At 36.3% G+C, this 15,294-nt stretch overlaps 2 protein-coding genes across 2 annotated transcripts; one reads left to right on the forward strand and one right to left on the reverse strand.

Moving 5' to 3' along the window:
• Positions 1 to 317: 317 nt before the first annotated feature.
• On the forward strand, positions 318 to 4,046 carry LOC140807730 (group 2 truncated hemoglobin 3-2). The gene is made up of 4 exons (XM_073164692.1): positions 318 to 548; positions 2,537 to 2,667; positions 3,147 to 3,291; positions 3,826 to 4,046. Exons 1-4 carry the CDS (start codon positions 412 to 414, stop codon positions 3,920 to 3,922), a joined length of 510 nt encoding a protein of 169 aa, XP_073020793.1. The 5' UTR covers positions 318 to 411; the 3' UTR covers positions 3,923 to 4,046.
• A 2,029-nt stretch (positions 4,047 to 6,075) lies between these two features.
• LOC140807925 (uncharacterized) lies at positions 6,076 to 8,829 on the reverse strand. Its single transcript, XM_073164880.1, has 6 exons — positions 8,627 to 8,829; positions 7,755 to 7,882; positions 7,457 to 7,560; positions 7,252 to 7,339; positions 7,037 to 7,098; positions 6,076 to 6,542 (listed from the first exon to the last, which is right to left on the reverse strand). The coding sequence occupies exons 1-6, from the start codon at positions 8,737 to 8,739 to the stop codon at positions 6,390 to 6,392; spliced, it is 648 nt and encodes a 215-aa protein (XP_073020981.1). The 5' UTR covers positions 8,740 to 8,829; the 3' UTR covers positions 6,076 to 6,389.
• Positions 8,830 to 15,294: the final 6,465 nt, after the last annotated feature.

Consider the following 15,294-nt stretch of genomic DNA (forward strand, 5'->3'; position numbering starts at 1 on the left):
CGGTTTCACAAATTTTTATCTATGAAACGAGTAAACCCTACCGATATATATTCACAATAAAAAGTAATACTCTTGGCATAAAAAATAATATTTTTTCATGGATGACTTAAATAAGATATTTGTCTCACAAAATATGTATATGAGATCATCTCATAAATTTTTATCTGCAGAGAGACGGAGAAGTTTTTTAATTTTTTTAAAAATTCTACTCTCCTGTCCTTTGCACGGATGGGAGAGTGGATTTTTTTATTTTATAAAGAAATTGATATAAAAAAAAAGAAAAAAAAAGGAAAAGTACATGCAAAAAAAAAAACAGACTCCACCGAACAAAACGTGAACTACACGCGACCACCATACGCAGCTATAAATATCCTAATCCCAGTGGTCGCAGTAGAGAAAAGAAGGAAAAAAATGCAGTCTTTACAGGAGAAGGCATCGGAGTGGAGTGGGGTTCACCCAAACGATGCGTTCGCCATTGATGAGACCAATCTTTACGAGAAGCTTGGCCTTCAGACCTTCGTCAATCTCTCCACCAATTTCTACAACAGGTTTCGCTCTCCCCTTCCATTCAACATTTGCTTTCCGGGGTTGGTCGAATTTACAAATTGTTGGGTTTTGAGTCTTTGGCTTACAAGATCCTTTGAGTCTTTGGCTTACAAGATCCGAGTATCGGTTAAAAACCGATGGACTGTTAGTCAAATTTGTGGACTCTTGTTTGGAAGAGTTACATAGATTTCTTTTTAGGACTGTGTCTTAGGTTATAAATCCAAGTGACTTGTTTATGGATGATTAAACTTTTTTTTTTTGGTTACAAGCTACTTTTTATTAGTTTTAATATTTGAATATTTTTTCAACGTTGTCCGCGCCTTGAGAAGTCGATGTCTCGTGACGGCACACTTTAGAAGGGTTTCATATATCTTTCAATACTCAGTGTATGAATCATCTACCTTAATCCAGGCTATAATTTCACGACATTGATACAATGATAACCCTTTTCGCTACGCCAACTTTAGAACAACAATGTTAGCTTATAAACTCAAAGGATATATCATTCCAAAAGCTTGTATGTGTTATAATACTATTTATCAGTTTTAATGTTCAATGTGTCTTTTTAACACTATGGTCTGCCTAATGGCAAAGGGGTGATGCCCTTACATTAGAAGGATTTTGTTATGAATAATTGTTCTAAATATATAAGAATCTCGCGAAGAGATTAAATTGCTCATTTCGATCCGCGTCACCACCTTACCTCATTTTGGGTGGCTTTAAGCAACCCATCATGGGATTTAGTTGACCCCAAATTCCACGTCGTTTAGATTTTTTTCGTCATACGTAAATATGATGAACATTTACTAGGTCTCACAAAAGTGTTCCCAATCTAATGTGGCTCTTTCGTTTTCTCTTGAACGTGCTCTCGATGAATCTTTTTTATATTTGGTGTGCCTACCTTTGGGTCAAGAGATGTAGCATCTATTTGAGATTTTGAGTTTGAGTATTGAGAGATAGTTGTTAAGATTTTTATGATCTCTTTTGGTTTATAGCACAATTTCTTAGCCATCTGTGCCTATGGATCTCGCTAAACACCGAATCATCTCATTACATGTGTCATTGATTGTTCTGTTATATCTTACCATAAGTCTATTTTATTCGACTTTTGAAACTAGTGGTGTCAAAGATAAGTTATTTTTTTCTATTTTCTGTCTTCTGCATTGGTGGCAAGATTTGAAATTATAAAATTCTATGAGAAGAATAATTATTGTCTATCATGTGTCAAGATGTGAGCTCATTTAGTTCAGAAAGTGTTGCTTAAAGTGCTTGAAGGATAAGAAAGCTTAAGCAAGTCAGCAAGATTGTCGTATGATAAAAAATTTTCCTTGTAAGTTGTATTTAGCAAATGTGATGCTACGCTGGGCCACTGAGGAAACTGTTATTGCTAGGTTATGGCTTAAGCTCAAATGTTTGTATACAACTAAATCTTTCAGAAAGAGGCTTCATCCGAAATGATGTTTATACACCAATTGTTTTATAGGAGTTACACCAGTGCAAAGTCATCTCGATAACTTAAATAAAATCATTTTGAATTTGAAGAATATTGATGTGGAAATTTGCAAGGATCAGTTATTTCTTAGCTTTGTTATGTTTTGTATGAGCATTTTGTTAATACAATGTTGTATGGTAGAGAAACTATTGTTAGAATTGAAGAAACAGTGTCTGAAAATTGAATGAAATCATTCAAGTCAATTATGTTGTTATAGAAGAAGAGTGAACTATATATAGTTATGGTAATTGGTGATTATTGTGGCTTTATCTCATTCAGATCAGATTTTGATATTGCTTGTTCATGATAATGTGAACGAATGAGAACATTTTTTTTGAATTGAAACATTTTGAATGTATTTGGGATTTTAGAATTTGATTGGTGAATATTTGTTTAAGCTTTTGTAATTTCCTTTAGTTTACGTTTTTCCCATCACACGTGCCCTAGACCATGGATTGGTTATCAAATTTTAAGAATCTAATAGATTATATGTTGTAGAGTTTATGATGATGAGGAAGAATGGTTTAAGTCAATTTTTGCAAACTCCAAAAAGGAAGATGCTATACAAAATCAATATGAGTTCTTCGTGCAAAGAATGGGAGGACCTCCTCTGTACTCCCAAAGAAGAGGTAATCAATTAAACCTTGATTGTTTTATCTATAGCATCTTATATTATCGACACAATTGATGCCACCAAACTCCAGGCAGGACTCCGAAGTTCTATTTTTTGCATGTGCTGTACCTATTGTTGATGATTAAGAGTTAAGTAAATGGTTTCGTATCTAAAAGGAACAAGATGAGGTATTGGATCATCATTATGTTGTTGAGCAATGATAAAGCACAAATAACTACTGATTTGGTGATATGCTGCACTGTGACATCTCACTTTTGCCAAGCAGCCTTAGTGTTTCAAGTTATTAGATTGACTTCCTGCTGCATATCTCAGTCCATTCAAGGAAGGCCATTGCGATTGTAGTTCTATCAACCAAAAAAGTTGTGTTTGTTCTGGTATCTCCGATAGATACACATTTGTGTGTGCTTTTTTTCTTGATAGTTGCAAAATTTGCAATTTACTTGGCTTGAAACTTTGCTGCTTGGCTTTTGGAAGGACATCCCGCATTGATTGCCCGTCACCGACCATTTTCTGTCACCCACCAAGCTGCTGAGAGGTGGCTGGATCACATGAAACAAGCATTGGATTGCACCACAGAAATTGATGAGAGCTCCAGAATTAAAATGATGAATTTCTTCAGGTACAAGTCTATTATCCAGAATTTTTAATTTTGGCTCAATGCAGCGACGATTATTTTCTGGTATTTCAGGTGTTATATTTGTTCTCAAAAAATAAATTTGAAAAGTTAACTTTAGAAAATTCAGAAGGGAGTGAGCATCATTTATTTTCTTATGACAAGTCTATGAAGTTGAAATTTAATAAAAAAATATACGGTATCTTGAAATTTAAAATATGTTATTATAGTGGACTGGGATATAATATATAATAATAAAATTGATAGTGGAATGATCGGAAATTTAAATTTGAAAATAATTTTTTATGGAATGTATAATTTTACTATTGGAAAATAAGTTGAAGATCAGGTGAAAACTGTTTGTTTTCATTTCCGTGAAATGGAAATGAAATCAAATACAGCCTTTGTTGGTTTGTTTCCTGTGAAAAAGATTATGTTTTTGGCAGAGTCGTAAAGTAGCGGGTTGCGGGTGCAACTTCCTGTTAGTCCAGTTCCTTTTCTTTTCTGATAAATTTTAACCAACAGTTTTCTTCTGCTCAGGCACACTGCATTCTTTCTAGTGGCTGGGAATGAGTTAAAGAATCAAAAACAAGGATTTGCATGCAAGCATGCAGCAGGAAAACCTGCTGCAGCGTAAAATTCTTACCTATTCGGAGTAAACCCAATTGGTAACTAATTTCAGGAATACATCAATGATGTTTGAGTAGAACATGTCATAAAAATTTAAATAATTTCGGCAATAAAAATTTACGTTATTATTATCTCTTCATTATGTTTGTATTCAGCGTGAAAAACATGTGTTTAGATGATGTGTATGCTAGCATTTTCGCAAGTAGAGAAGATAAACCCAAGCTGAAAGGTTAATTTTATATATGTTTTAGGAAAATTAAGCATTAAAGTGAAGTTTGTTTCTTCATCTATATTGCCATGCTTTTCACCTATTGTGATTGCCTTACAATTTTATTGCGGGCTGCACCATCTTGCCTTCCTCGTTTGATTTCTTTGGTCCTGCTATGACATATCGGTGTCTGCATGTACCTCCAAACTTGTTCAACCTATGACCGAGTCGAACTGCTGGCTGTCCTCTGGTTTGCATTTCTTGAAAAGTAGTAGTGGGTTGCAAGTACAGAACTCACAGGGTTTGATTTGGATGTCTGGTTCAACAGAGGATGACCTACCATCTCTTATTGGTTTGGCCCTGCAGTTGCACTTTAAATGGCTTTTCTTTTTACACCCCAACACATTTTATCAAGAAAACTAAGCATAAATTCTGATATCAAAATATTGCATGTGGATGATACAGTACACTTCTAGTTGGACAACAGAGCAAGCTACTGTGAGACTGCCCAGACTGAACGGAAATGCTCAAGGGATTGATTTAATGTATTTGGAGTATATTATTAGTCAAGAAAATTACATAAAACTTAAAAAAAAATTCATTAAAACGCGAGGGACTGGCCCAACTCCCTCCCTGTTTTATCTGCTCATGCACATATGTCTCACAATGTAAGTAGCCAAAGGAATCATCCCCATTGTTAGGAAAGAGCTGGGAAAGTAGTTGTGTGTACATGAATGAAAAGCAGGCAAGTTTATCAACCGAAAGAAGTGAAAGTCCTGCCAAATTTCCATCTTCGCAAACAAAAGCTTCTCCTACCCCGGTCGTCTCGTAGGATCAGCATATCTGGCAGAGAAAGACCGATACAGATTGTCTGGCTCAGCCCTACCGATCCCTTCATCGAAGTTCTGCATATAACTTTGGTGATCATATGTTGTTTGCACAGTACAGGAGTCTGAAGTTGGATTCTTTAGTTTTGTGATTCTTCGCCAGAATATTAGCCATTTGGGATGTGAATCGTACTCTCTTTGCATGCCGTTTCGTCCCAAACGCATGCTTTTGCTGCGTGTAGTTTTCCAGTTGTTTAAGGACATAGTTGCTGTTGAAGAGAAGAAGGATGGAGGTGGCTGTGCATGAAAAGGAGAGTCATATTTGCTAGGAGGGTTGATTTTGCTTTCATAGAGAGGAAAAGGGATATCACATGGGCAAGTCATGATTGGCAATAATGGTTCACTTATATATGAGTTTCTGGCTAGCTAACTACCTTATCTCCCACTTTACAAATATTAATACATTAATGAACACATTGCGTGTTGTACGATATTTTTTATAATTTATTTGATATATATTTAAATGAAAATCAAAATGTAATTATAAGAAATAAAAAAAGGTAACAATTTTAGTGAATTTGTCCATAAGAGAGGTCAAAATTGGATACTAATATTTTAGTGTTTTTCTCAGTCGGTTTTTATCAAATCCTCAATTTTTATAAAATAGAATATATATATATATATATATATATATATATATATATATATATATATATATAGACACACACACACATTGCTTTGGAATCATAAGAGCACCATCTATATCTATACCATGATTGAACACATACTTTCTGACACTTTCTTGCAGCCAAATGTATACATTATTTTTTTCCGGTTGGGTGCAACATGTGCGAATCCATCATGAAACGGCCCTTCATCTATAACAAAGATACGTTCGCTAGGTTCAATAATACTAGAAAATGGACATATACATGTACTTGGAGAAGAAATTATAGAGAAAAATACAAATAAAATTTAAATTAAGAATCAACAACTCACACATATATATCAGCTTGGCCAATTCTAGTAAGTTCTACCAAACATGAACACTCAACATGAAGACCAAGTGGGGTGTGCCACAAGTTGCAATAAAAGTTCCTGAAAACCAAATTATCTGTAACAAAGTGACATAAAAACTTGAAACAATGCCTATAATCACAACCAACTTACGTACAACAGAATAGTATACCTTTTTCTTTAACTGCAATTACTTGCTATTTTATTAAATACAGTTCGACAGTTGAAAACTCAAATTTCCGAGTTAACTAAAATTCAAATTTTTGTTTCGACACGACATAAAATTACTAAAAAAAATCACCCGCCAACCTTTTCCCATTGTCCATCCTTTCAATTTTCTTGTCAACCTCCAACACCTCGGCAAATTTTTCTCATTCTGGACAAGGAGATGAATTTGAAAATAACTTAGAAGCTTTTAGCATTCACATGAAGTCTTCTTCCAGTTCTTGCAAGGATTTGTTGGTTGATGCTATTTCCTTGTTAGACGTCATCTTCTCTGCTACCATCAAATTTTTGTAGCTCCTTAAATCAGCCTGCCTGTCTTTTTCAAGCTTTTCCAACTCTTCCTTCCGTTTCTGCGAAAAGAAAAGGATCGACAAGAAGTAAATGCACAAAATGAATTTTGTTGTTCTATTATTTCACGAATAAAGTAATGTCTGGCTAATAAATGCAACTCATATACATCAGTTTGAACCAGCTCCATAACCATTTACTAAAGCCAAACCACAACAATCTGGGGAAATGGACCCATAGAAAGTATACAAATGTTCACACATACAATGAGCGTGATTAGGACCTTGCAATCTTTTAGCCTCAGCCTTCCCATAAATCAAGTGCTAACATCATAAAAGGTTTTGCAGCATATTTCTTTATCAACAACTCAATATGAATTTTAGCATACCATTACAACTTACATGGAATCTCAGTAGAATACCTATTTTTTTATAGATGTAAAATGAAGTGGAATGACTAAAAATCATTTTTTCTCTTTGACATGCATGATGAACCGAAATCAAACAATGATTCAATTAAATTAGGCTTATGAAAGAATATAAATAACACAACTCACTTTCTCTCTGAGCTGATGTTTCCTTTCTGCTCTTTCAGCCGCATTAACTGCTTCTCTTTCAGCTAAACATGAATAAAAGCATGAGTTAAAATCGCTGAAGCTCAAGTGTGAAATAGAAAAGCCATATACTCAAAAGGCATGGTTAAAAGAACCGATAAGAAAACATATGAGGGAAACAAGACTCGCAAAGAAAACACGAAAAGGCGCATACGCACCTTTTAAATCAGGTTTTCTTTCAACCTTTGTTTTGTTTAACCTGTTCACGATTTCATTTATTCGCTTTTCCACTCTCACGGTACGAACCTGAGCAAGAAAAATTTGAACTTACACCTCAAAGCTCAATCAGAAAATGATGAAACGCTGCAAAAGCTAGAACCTTTTCAGTGATTATAAGAACACAAAATGCATAATGGAGCTCACCATTTTTGGGTTGTAGAATCCAACTTGCCCAACGTCCATGGATGCAGTTTTCTTAAGATTTTGCCAAGGAGTATAAACAACATCAACATTGTTCACTTTGTTTCCTGAAAGTAGATAAAGTTAAATTTTAAGGGCTTGTTAATGCCACCAACTAGAATCATGCACGGTCCATCAATCAGACAAGATAAACCTCAAGCATGTGATTAAGTAAAAAAAATTCAACAGTTCAAAAAGAAACCATGAAAATTTTAGAAATGCAATGTTATGCTACAAAATAATTCAAAAAAGAAGAACATGCCCTGGATAGAATTTGCCTTCACCAGTTGGGCACAATCTTCCAATACACCTTCGGAAATGTCATCAATAGTCTGACCCTTGTGCAATCTCAGATAAACGTGGGCTGAAGACATTTTATCCACATGGAACCTACAGAATATAATCCCCGTCAAGAATGATAAAATAGATAATTCACAAATAGGTGTTAAATGTTTATCAGTGATGTCTCAGGCAATCACTTTATAAATCAGTAAGGGCATAGTAATTGATGACCCCCACACACCATCATAATTTTGTCATTCGACTGTGTCATGAGCAGGTGTTCAATCTATATTTTCGAAAGATTCGTCTAACGGATGCCTTATCCTTTTATTATACATTTTATATTTACTCAAAATTCCTTCCGTATAAAATAATATATGAGCTAAGCCCAAAGAAAATTTATATTTATAATTATATTGCTGGCCTACTAGTAAGTAAACACAAAACATGGTCCGATCACAAAACCAGCTATTCCAAATATCTTTCACAGAAAAAGGAACTACACCTGTTAACAATTATCATCACCCAACCTCCTCTGAAGTGGAATGGCATGAGCCTCCCCTTTAGTAGGGAGGAGGCAGGATCAAGACCCCTACCTCCAATGTTGTATCAAATAACAACAATAATAAAGAAATAAAATACGATTTTACTGACATCACTGGTTCAATTAACCAATCAGTGGGATTTCTTCATCAAAATCAAATTGATCATCCTATAATGACCCTTACTCTCAAGATTGTCTAACGCCATAAACTCATTACATCATATCATAAAAAACATCCAAAATCAGCTAAATTCAACGATCGAGAAAAAAACAATAAATTGAAGGAAAAAAAAGCAGACAGAAAGTACCATATATCTTCGACGAAACCGTATTTGATGAGCTCCTCGTTCTCGTGCTTGTCGAGACCCATGAAAATGGTGTAATCCCCCGACTCCGGGCGGGCCTTGAAGTAGAACACCATCTTCTTCTCTCCCTCGATTAGGGTTTCACTTCTCCCTGAGCAATTTCCTTCGGCTTGCTTCTCATATCCTCCTCTAATTCGATGGCTCCGGGCAGTTTTATTTGACCAGAGGTTAATCGGGTTTTCGGGCGCCTGCACCCGACCCGCTTTTGCGAAATGTAACAATTTTTTTAAATATAAATTTTTTTGAGTCTTTTTTTATTAATTTCATCAGATATACATTAAATATAAATATTATTTAAAATTAAAAAATTATAATTTTTTGATTCTATGTTAAGATAATAGATATAATAATCAGATAGTGAGAAGAGAATATGATAATTTTTTTAGTGAATTATTTAATTTTTTATCTTAATTAAATATCTTGAAAGAATAGTAATAGTAAATTTGAGCATCTATTAAAATGACCAATATAATTTATCTAAGATATTTACATATATTATAGTAACATTTAATTTTAGAGGGATGTTTTTCTATGATAAAAAATTAAATAAACAAAATATATGTTGTTAGAATTAATGTGTTGGAAAGTTTCAAGCTTAATAAATGTAAATTAAGTAAAAGAAAAGGCAAAAAAAACTAAAACTAAAACTAAAACTAAAACGAAAAAAAGGAATAGAACATGCGCCAAAGGAGACACTAGAGCTTAGAGGCGCCGAGTGCCCCATGTGCGGCTTGGAAATTTCAAGGCCGCAGAGGAGGCACCTCTACGCATCCTATTGTGCAGAAGAGGTGCCTCAACACTCTCCAAGGCCGAGAGGGAGGCACCTAGGTGCTCGAAAAGTGGTGCATAAGCAACTGATGTACTGTTTGGTAGTAGGTATGAGTTTTCATAAAACAATATTGTTAAAATGTTTTTTTTTTGTCATAATAGGTGCCCAAAAGTGGCGCATAAGCATCTTATGTGTTGTTTGGTAAGATGTGCGAGTATTCATGGAACAATATTGTTAAAAAGTGTTTTTTGGTCATTATTTCGAGATTTGTTGCTTAAATACTAATCCATCTGAATGAATTAAGATATATTTTTTGGAAATAGCATCACATTTGAAGAAACCAAACAATAAGAATGTCACTTGCATTCATATCAAACTTCTTCCTTTCTTTCTTCTCAAAGAGAGTATCCTACATTTCTGGCTATTAAATTTTTTATTTGTAGTACTACTATCAAAGTTGGAAGAATCATGCGAGATGATTATCATATCCAGTGAGCGCCATGTGTAGGGCAAATTCGTCTTATGGAAAAAGAGTTATCTCTTGCCTTGACTTCATATTTGCTAATATAATTTTATGAGTCTTGTTATCTTCAAGTTGTAGATCTATTGAATATGTTCCGGAGAAATCCCAATCCACAATTTTAAGACGAAGTTCTTTCTTTTCTTCTTTTTGGTACGAAGATGTGTTGACTATGAACATGAAAAACTTCAAATTATGCAATCTCATGTTAATATAACGAGTTGTGAATCCTGGATTTGAAATATCCGGTTTTGAAATTTTAATTGCTTTTTTTTGTTAAAATGCTTAAATTTGATGCTTTTTTGAATTCATGTTGTTGAAAAACTATGAAAATATGTTGATTTTTTGTACAAACTGCAAGGATTGTAATTATGAATCACAAGGATTATGTCAAACACATGAATCTAGGGAAGTCCATTCAAGTAGTTTTTGTTTCAAGAATTCAGTACTTTATGTATTGATTTAAGAAAATTCTTGAAGCTAAAGAAATATAAAATTAGAATGGGAATCGAGAGCTTAAATTTAGACTATGAATTGAAAAAATAATAAATCATGGGTCTAAAATGTACAGCATCAAATGGGATATGCGTTGAAGCATAAATGATCTCAACCCACTTGTTGAAAAAAATATGGCTCCTTAAATAGGAGAAAAAAATATTTCATCATATCCGATAATTATTGTACAAGATATGATATGCATATCTTGTGCAATGAAAGATAAAGCTTCGGTGGCTTATGATGAACATAAGAATGATTTGTAAATAAACATAGCAAACAAGTAAAAATTATTTGAAGTAACGGAGGAATATATTATGCACCATTAGATCTACTTTATTTAAAGGGGGAATAAGTGTGAATTGACCAGTTTTGTCCCGGTTGCAGGTTAAAACCCTAAACGTGCCAATTGTTTTTTCTTCCACCACAACAGAGAACAGAGATAATGAAACGTGAATAAAGAAAACATAGTGGTTGAAATGAAGAATCATACTCTGGATAAAAATTTATGAATGTTATTTTTATAAATTTATACTTACCCAAATATTGGGGGAGGGGGGAAGCCATATAGCGAGTCAACCACATTCTTAAAGAAGAAACAACACAAAAAGAATGATATAATTCATTTTCAGTTGTCAAAATGCGATAAAGTCCTATAAATAACTCGAAGTATGGAGGTGTCTTATTTAAAGTAGAAATATCATGTTAAAATATGACGTAAAATGGAATGAATGATGGTAAGTCTGGACACGTATGGCAAAGAAATAATATCATGTTAAACTTGATCTTCAGACGTGTATTCATTTTTGATGGAGGGAAACCATAGGATAACTTTACATATGCGTTATAAAAAAACCTTGAATAGAATTCAATTGCATGTCTTGTCAAAAGGAATGAGTTTAAAAAATACAAAATAAAGTTGCATAACCCAACCTTATTGATTGAAAATCCCAAAATCTTGGTTCAGCGGTAAAACTAAATTATGAAGACTTGTGTTGGCACTTGAGAATTACTTCTTTCTCATTCCTAGGACAAATCGTGTTGTTCCTACAAATGTAGTGAGAATAAGCTTTGTAATTTTAATGGGTTTTTTGCTTGTAAAAGGCGAAATATGATATGATACTCTTAAAAAGAGACCACCTATGTAAGTATGAGGAAAGGTCACCTCCACGAAACACTTATGAAGCCAAGATATGTTATGTGGCCAAAATGGATTAACCAATAAAACCAAATAGAAATGATAGGGAATGCACCTCGTGACCTGGTAAATCCGATATTATTATATTAATGAAGGTTTAAACTAAAAAATCAACCTTTTTTTATGTGATGATTTTTCGTTCTCTTTCGAAATCATATTTCATTCTCTTATTATTATCATTTGATTTCATTTGTTATTTATAATTTGGTGTAATTAATAAAGACATGGCGAAGGCAACCACCATGAAGTTGGGGTTTCTAGAGTTGATGGAGCAAGTGGAGGATAGAGCCTACAAGCTGCAATTGAAAGATGAACATATAGATATTATTTGTGTTACTAACTTGCTTTGTTTTTCTATAGGTGATTTGAAGATAAATCTTTTTGAAGAAGTCGAGTACGATGTGAATATGACCAGGCATTATGTGCTAATATTTGGAGAGAATTTCAAGAAGCTTTGTTATCTCGATTTTACATGATTGATGGTGATTGAAGATGAATCATCGAGTATATTGAAACAATTGAAGGAATTCAAGCGAGCACTTCGTGAACTAAGCTCGAGCAACCAAGCACAAGAGACAGCCCAGCTGTGCTGTGCAACTGTGCATTCCCAGTTCGCAGCCGCCCGCTCTAGCATAAACCACCTACTGAGGCAGCAAGGCTAGCACACCTGTGCCCCCATTCCACACAGGAAAGTGAAGATGAGTCTAGCATCACACACGTAATAGCACGATTTCAGTGTGCCACTACGTGTTGTGACGCGAATTCATGACTAAAACCCTAGTTTCGAGATTTTCGTGATTTGTTGCCTTTTATTTACATATAAAAGTGATTGTATTGTTCAACGGTGTCTTTTAGTCACAATTTTGAGATTTGTGACCTAAATACTAATTCATCTTAATGAAATAAGATATACTTTTCAGAAATAACATTAAATTTGAGATAATCAAATAATAAGAAGAATACTTGCATTCATATCGAACTTTTCCACTTCTTTCTTCTCAAAGGGAGTTTGCTACATTTCTGGTTATAAATTTTGTGATTTGTAATGCTGCTATCACAAGTTGGAAATCGTTATATCTTGGGAGACGATTGTCATATTTCATGAACAGTATGTATGAGAACTTAAGGACAAAGGGTTCTCTCTTGCTCGACTTAAAATTTGCTAACATATATAATTTTATTAATCTTGTTGTATTCAAATTACAGATCTACTGAATATGTTCCAGAGAAATCTTACCAACATAACATAGGTGCAAACTTTTAAACTTTAAAAGAAAAGAACCGACTAGTCTTATTTCACTAGTTGGATCCATTGACATTGATCTTCGTCTGAGAATTGGTCGACTCATGTTCGTGGTCTTTGTTTTTAAATGATTCTTTTCCATTTAAGATTATTTTGACTTTAAAATATGGACTTTTATTCCTAGAGTTTTGAAAAATGAAATCAGTTGACCATATCGCATATTTCAATGATACATATCTATAAAATTATTTTCAAAATATTATAAATAAACGTGCTATTTCTTTGGAGAGAGGAAATAAAGGGTGAGTTCCCACGTCTCTTTATATTTATTTTTACCATGTAAATAACTGGATTTTGTTGCTACAAAGTATATTTATGGGATTTCATCACCACTTCATTGTTTATTCATATACATGCACAGACACTTGTCTATATGCATAATATCATTTCTAGAGCAAGGGATTTTTGAAAAAGATAATGCATGATTAAAGTTTTTAAAATTTTACATAAGTGATGAAACCAAGTGAGTAGTTTTTGTAGCCAAAAGTGAAATTTTTTCAGGTTCAGAATGTTTGTACGTGGAGACCAAGACGTCCGAATTTCCAAAATCTAGATTCAGTGCAGTGGCAGAAGCACGGCGATAGAAGAACAATGACATCTGAATTTTTCAACCAAAAATTGTGAAGTGGCCGAGACGTGTTGTGACAATGAAGGGAAGGTTTTGTAAATTTTTGTGTATGTACTTGTGTGTAAAAATTCTGTCTTTATTATGCCCTCTAATGATGTATTTACAGAGTCTATTGAAGTGGCTGCCTAGCCTATTTCCAGCTTGAAGTTCCTCAACACATATCCTAATAAATAACTCGGTAGTTCTAGGATCCCAGCTTTCATCCTCTAGAGATTCATTGTGATACTCACGGGAAATTTAGGGTCCGCTTCCAACAAGTGCCACTAATCCAGACGCAGGTTTTGAAATTACCTTGAGCCCGAAATCACAAATAAGATCGTGAGAAGGGGGCCATGAGGGTGTCCTGCGTAGCCTCTCCGACGCTCAAGTCAGAGGCTGAGGATATATGGGGGGAACAGCTAAGGGTGCTGCTGAAATCAATATAGTGAAATCATCAACTGATCACTCAAACCTGGTATTTATAGGAGAATATATGTGCCCTTGATAGGCCTGTCTTCTATTTGGGCTTGGGATGGACCAGGGGTAGTGGGCTATCCATGGCATATCACCAGTCTCCCCCTCCCGAGTCGAACTGAATCGCAGGTTCGAAGTTCGATTAGTTGTGTTGTCCTCGGATTACCGGGTGCGAGTTGTGAATTTTCTTCCAGCCGTCCGTCAGTTTCAATTTCACATCTCCCCTACAGAATTTTCTCTTCAATTCACCAGCTCTCTCCCGTCTACTTCTCATCTGCGTGTTAACCCTAACGCCGCTTCATAATCACCTCACCGTCACCGTCGTGCACACTCTAGCCACCGCCTCGCTTGAGCCGCCGCCCGAGCTTCGCCCAGCCACTACCCCACATCGCCCGAGCCACCGCCCCAGGCCTTGCCTAAGCCAACGTCTCCCAAGCGTGCAGCCATCGCCTGGCGCTTCGCCCAAGCCAACGCCTCGCCCTCGCCAACGCCTCGTCCAGTATCGCCCTCGTCCCTTCCAGCCGCACGCGCACACGCTTGCCTCGCCCCTGCCAACCGTGCGCACACTCGTCGCGCCTCGCCTCTGCTAGCGCGCACCCTCTCCGCGCCTCCCTATCACTCTCGCCCATACACCCTCGCCCCACCACCATCGCCAGCCTCGCCAGCAAGCCACACCCTCACACAAGCCCTAGCCTCGCCTCCTCCCGCACGCGCACGCGTGCTCCAAGCCTTGCCTCGCCCATCCGCAGGCTCGCCCCTATGCCGAGCGCTCTCCCTCTCCCCTTCCACGCGCTTGCCCAGCCGCAAGCTCGCCCCAGCGGACCACACTTGCCCAACGCACACCACGCCTCGCACGAGCCGCACTGCCGCGCATGCCCAGACGCCCTCATGCTCGCCCCTCGCCCAGCGCCTGGCCGCATGCTCGCCCCTTGCCGAGCGCCCTACCCATCCACCTTCACGCTTGCACCATGCGCTCGCCCAAACCATCACCTTCATGGAGCAGCTCACCCTGACGCCCAAACTTGCCCTCGCCCAAGAACGCCCTCACCCATCCTCGCCATCCGCCCCTTGTGAATGATTGTCTAGTTTCTGAAGAGCTTTTGGGGGCGTTGCCCCCAAACCCCCACGACCTGACCGAGCAGGCCGATCCCCGTAATTTTCGCTGCCCCCATCTTCAAGGTCCTCTATTAAGCTTTTGAAGGAAACTAATTTCCACTTCTCCGCGCCCTTGAATTTTCTGCTAAA

The sequence above is a fragment of the Primulina eburnea genome, chromosome 12 (assembly GCF_022965805.1).
Source record: "Primulina eburnea isolate SZY01 chromosome 12, ASM2296580v1, whole genome shotgun sequence".
Lineage (NCBI taxonomy): Eukaryota > Viridiplantae > Streptophyta > Magnoliopsida > Lamiales > Gesneriaceae > Primulina > Primulina eburnea.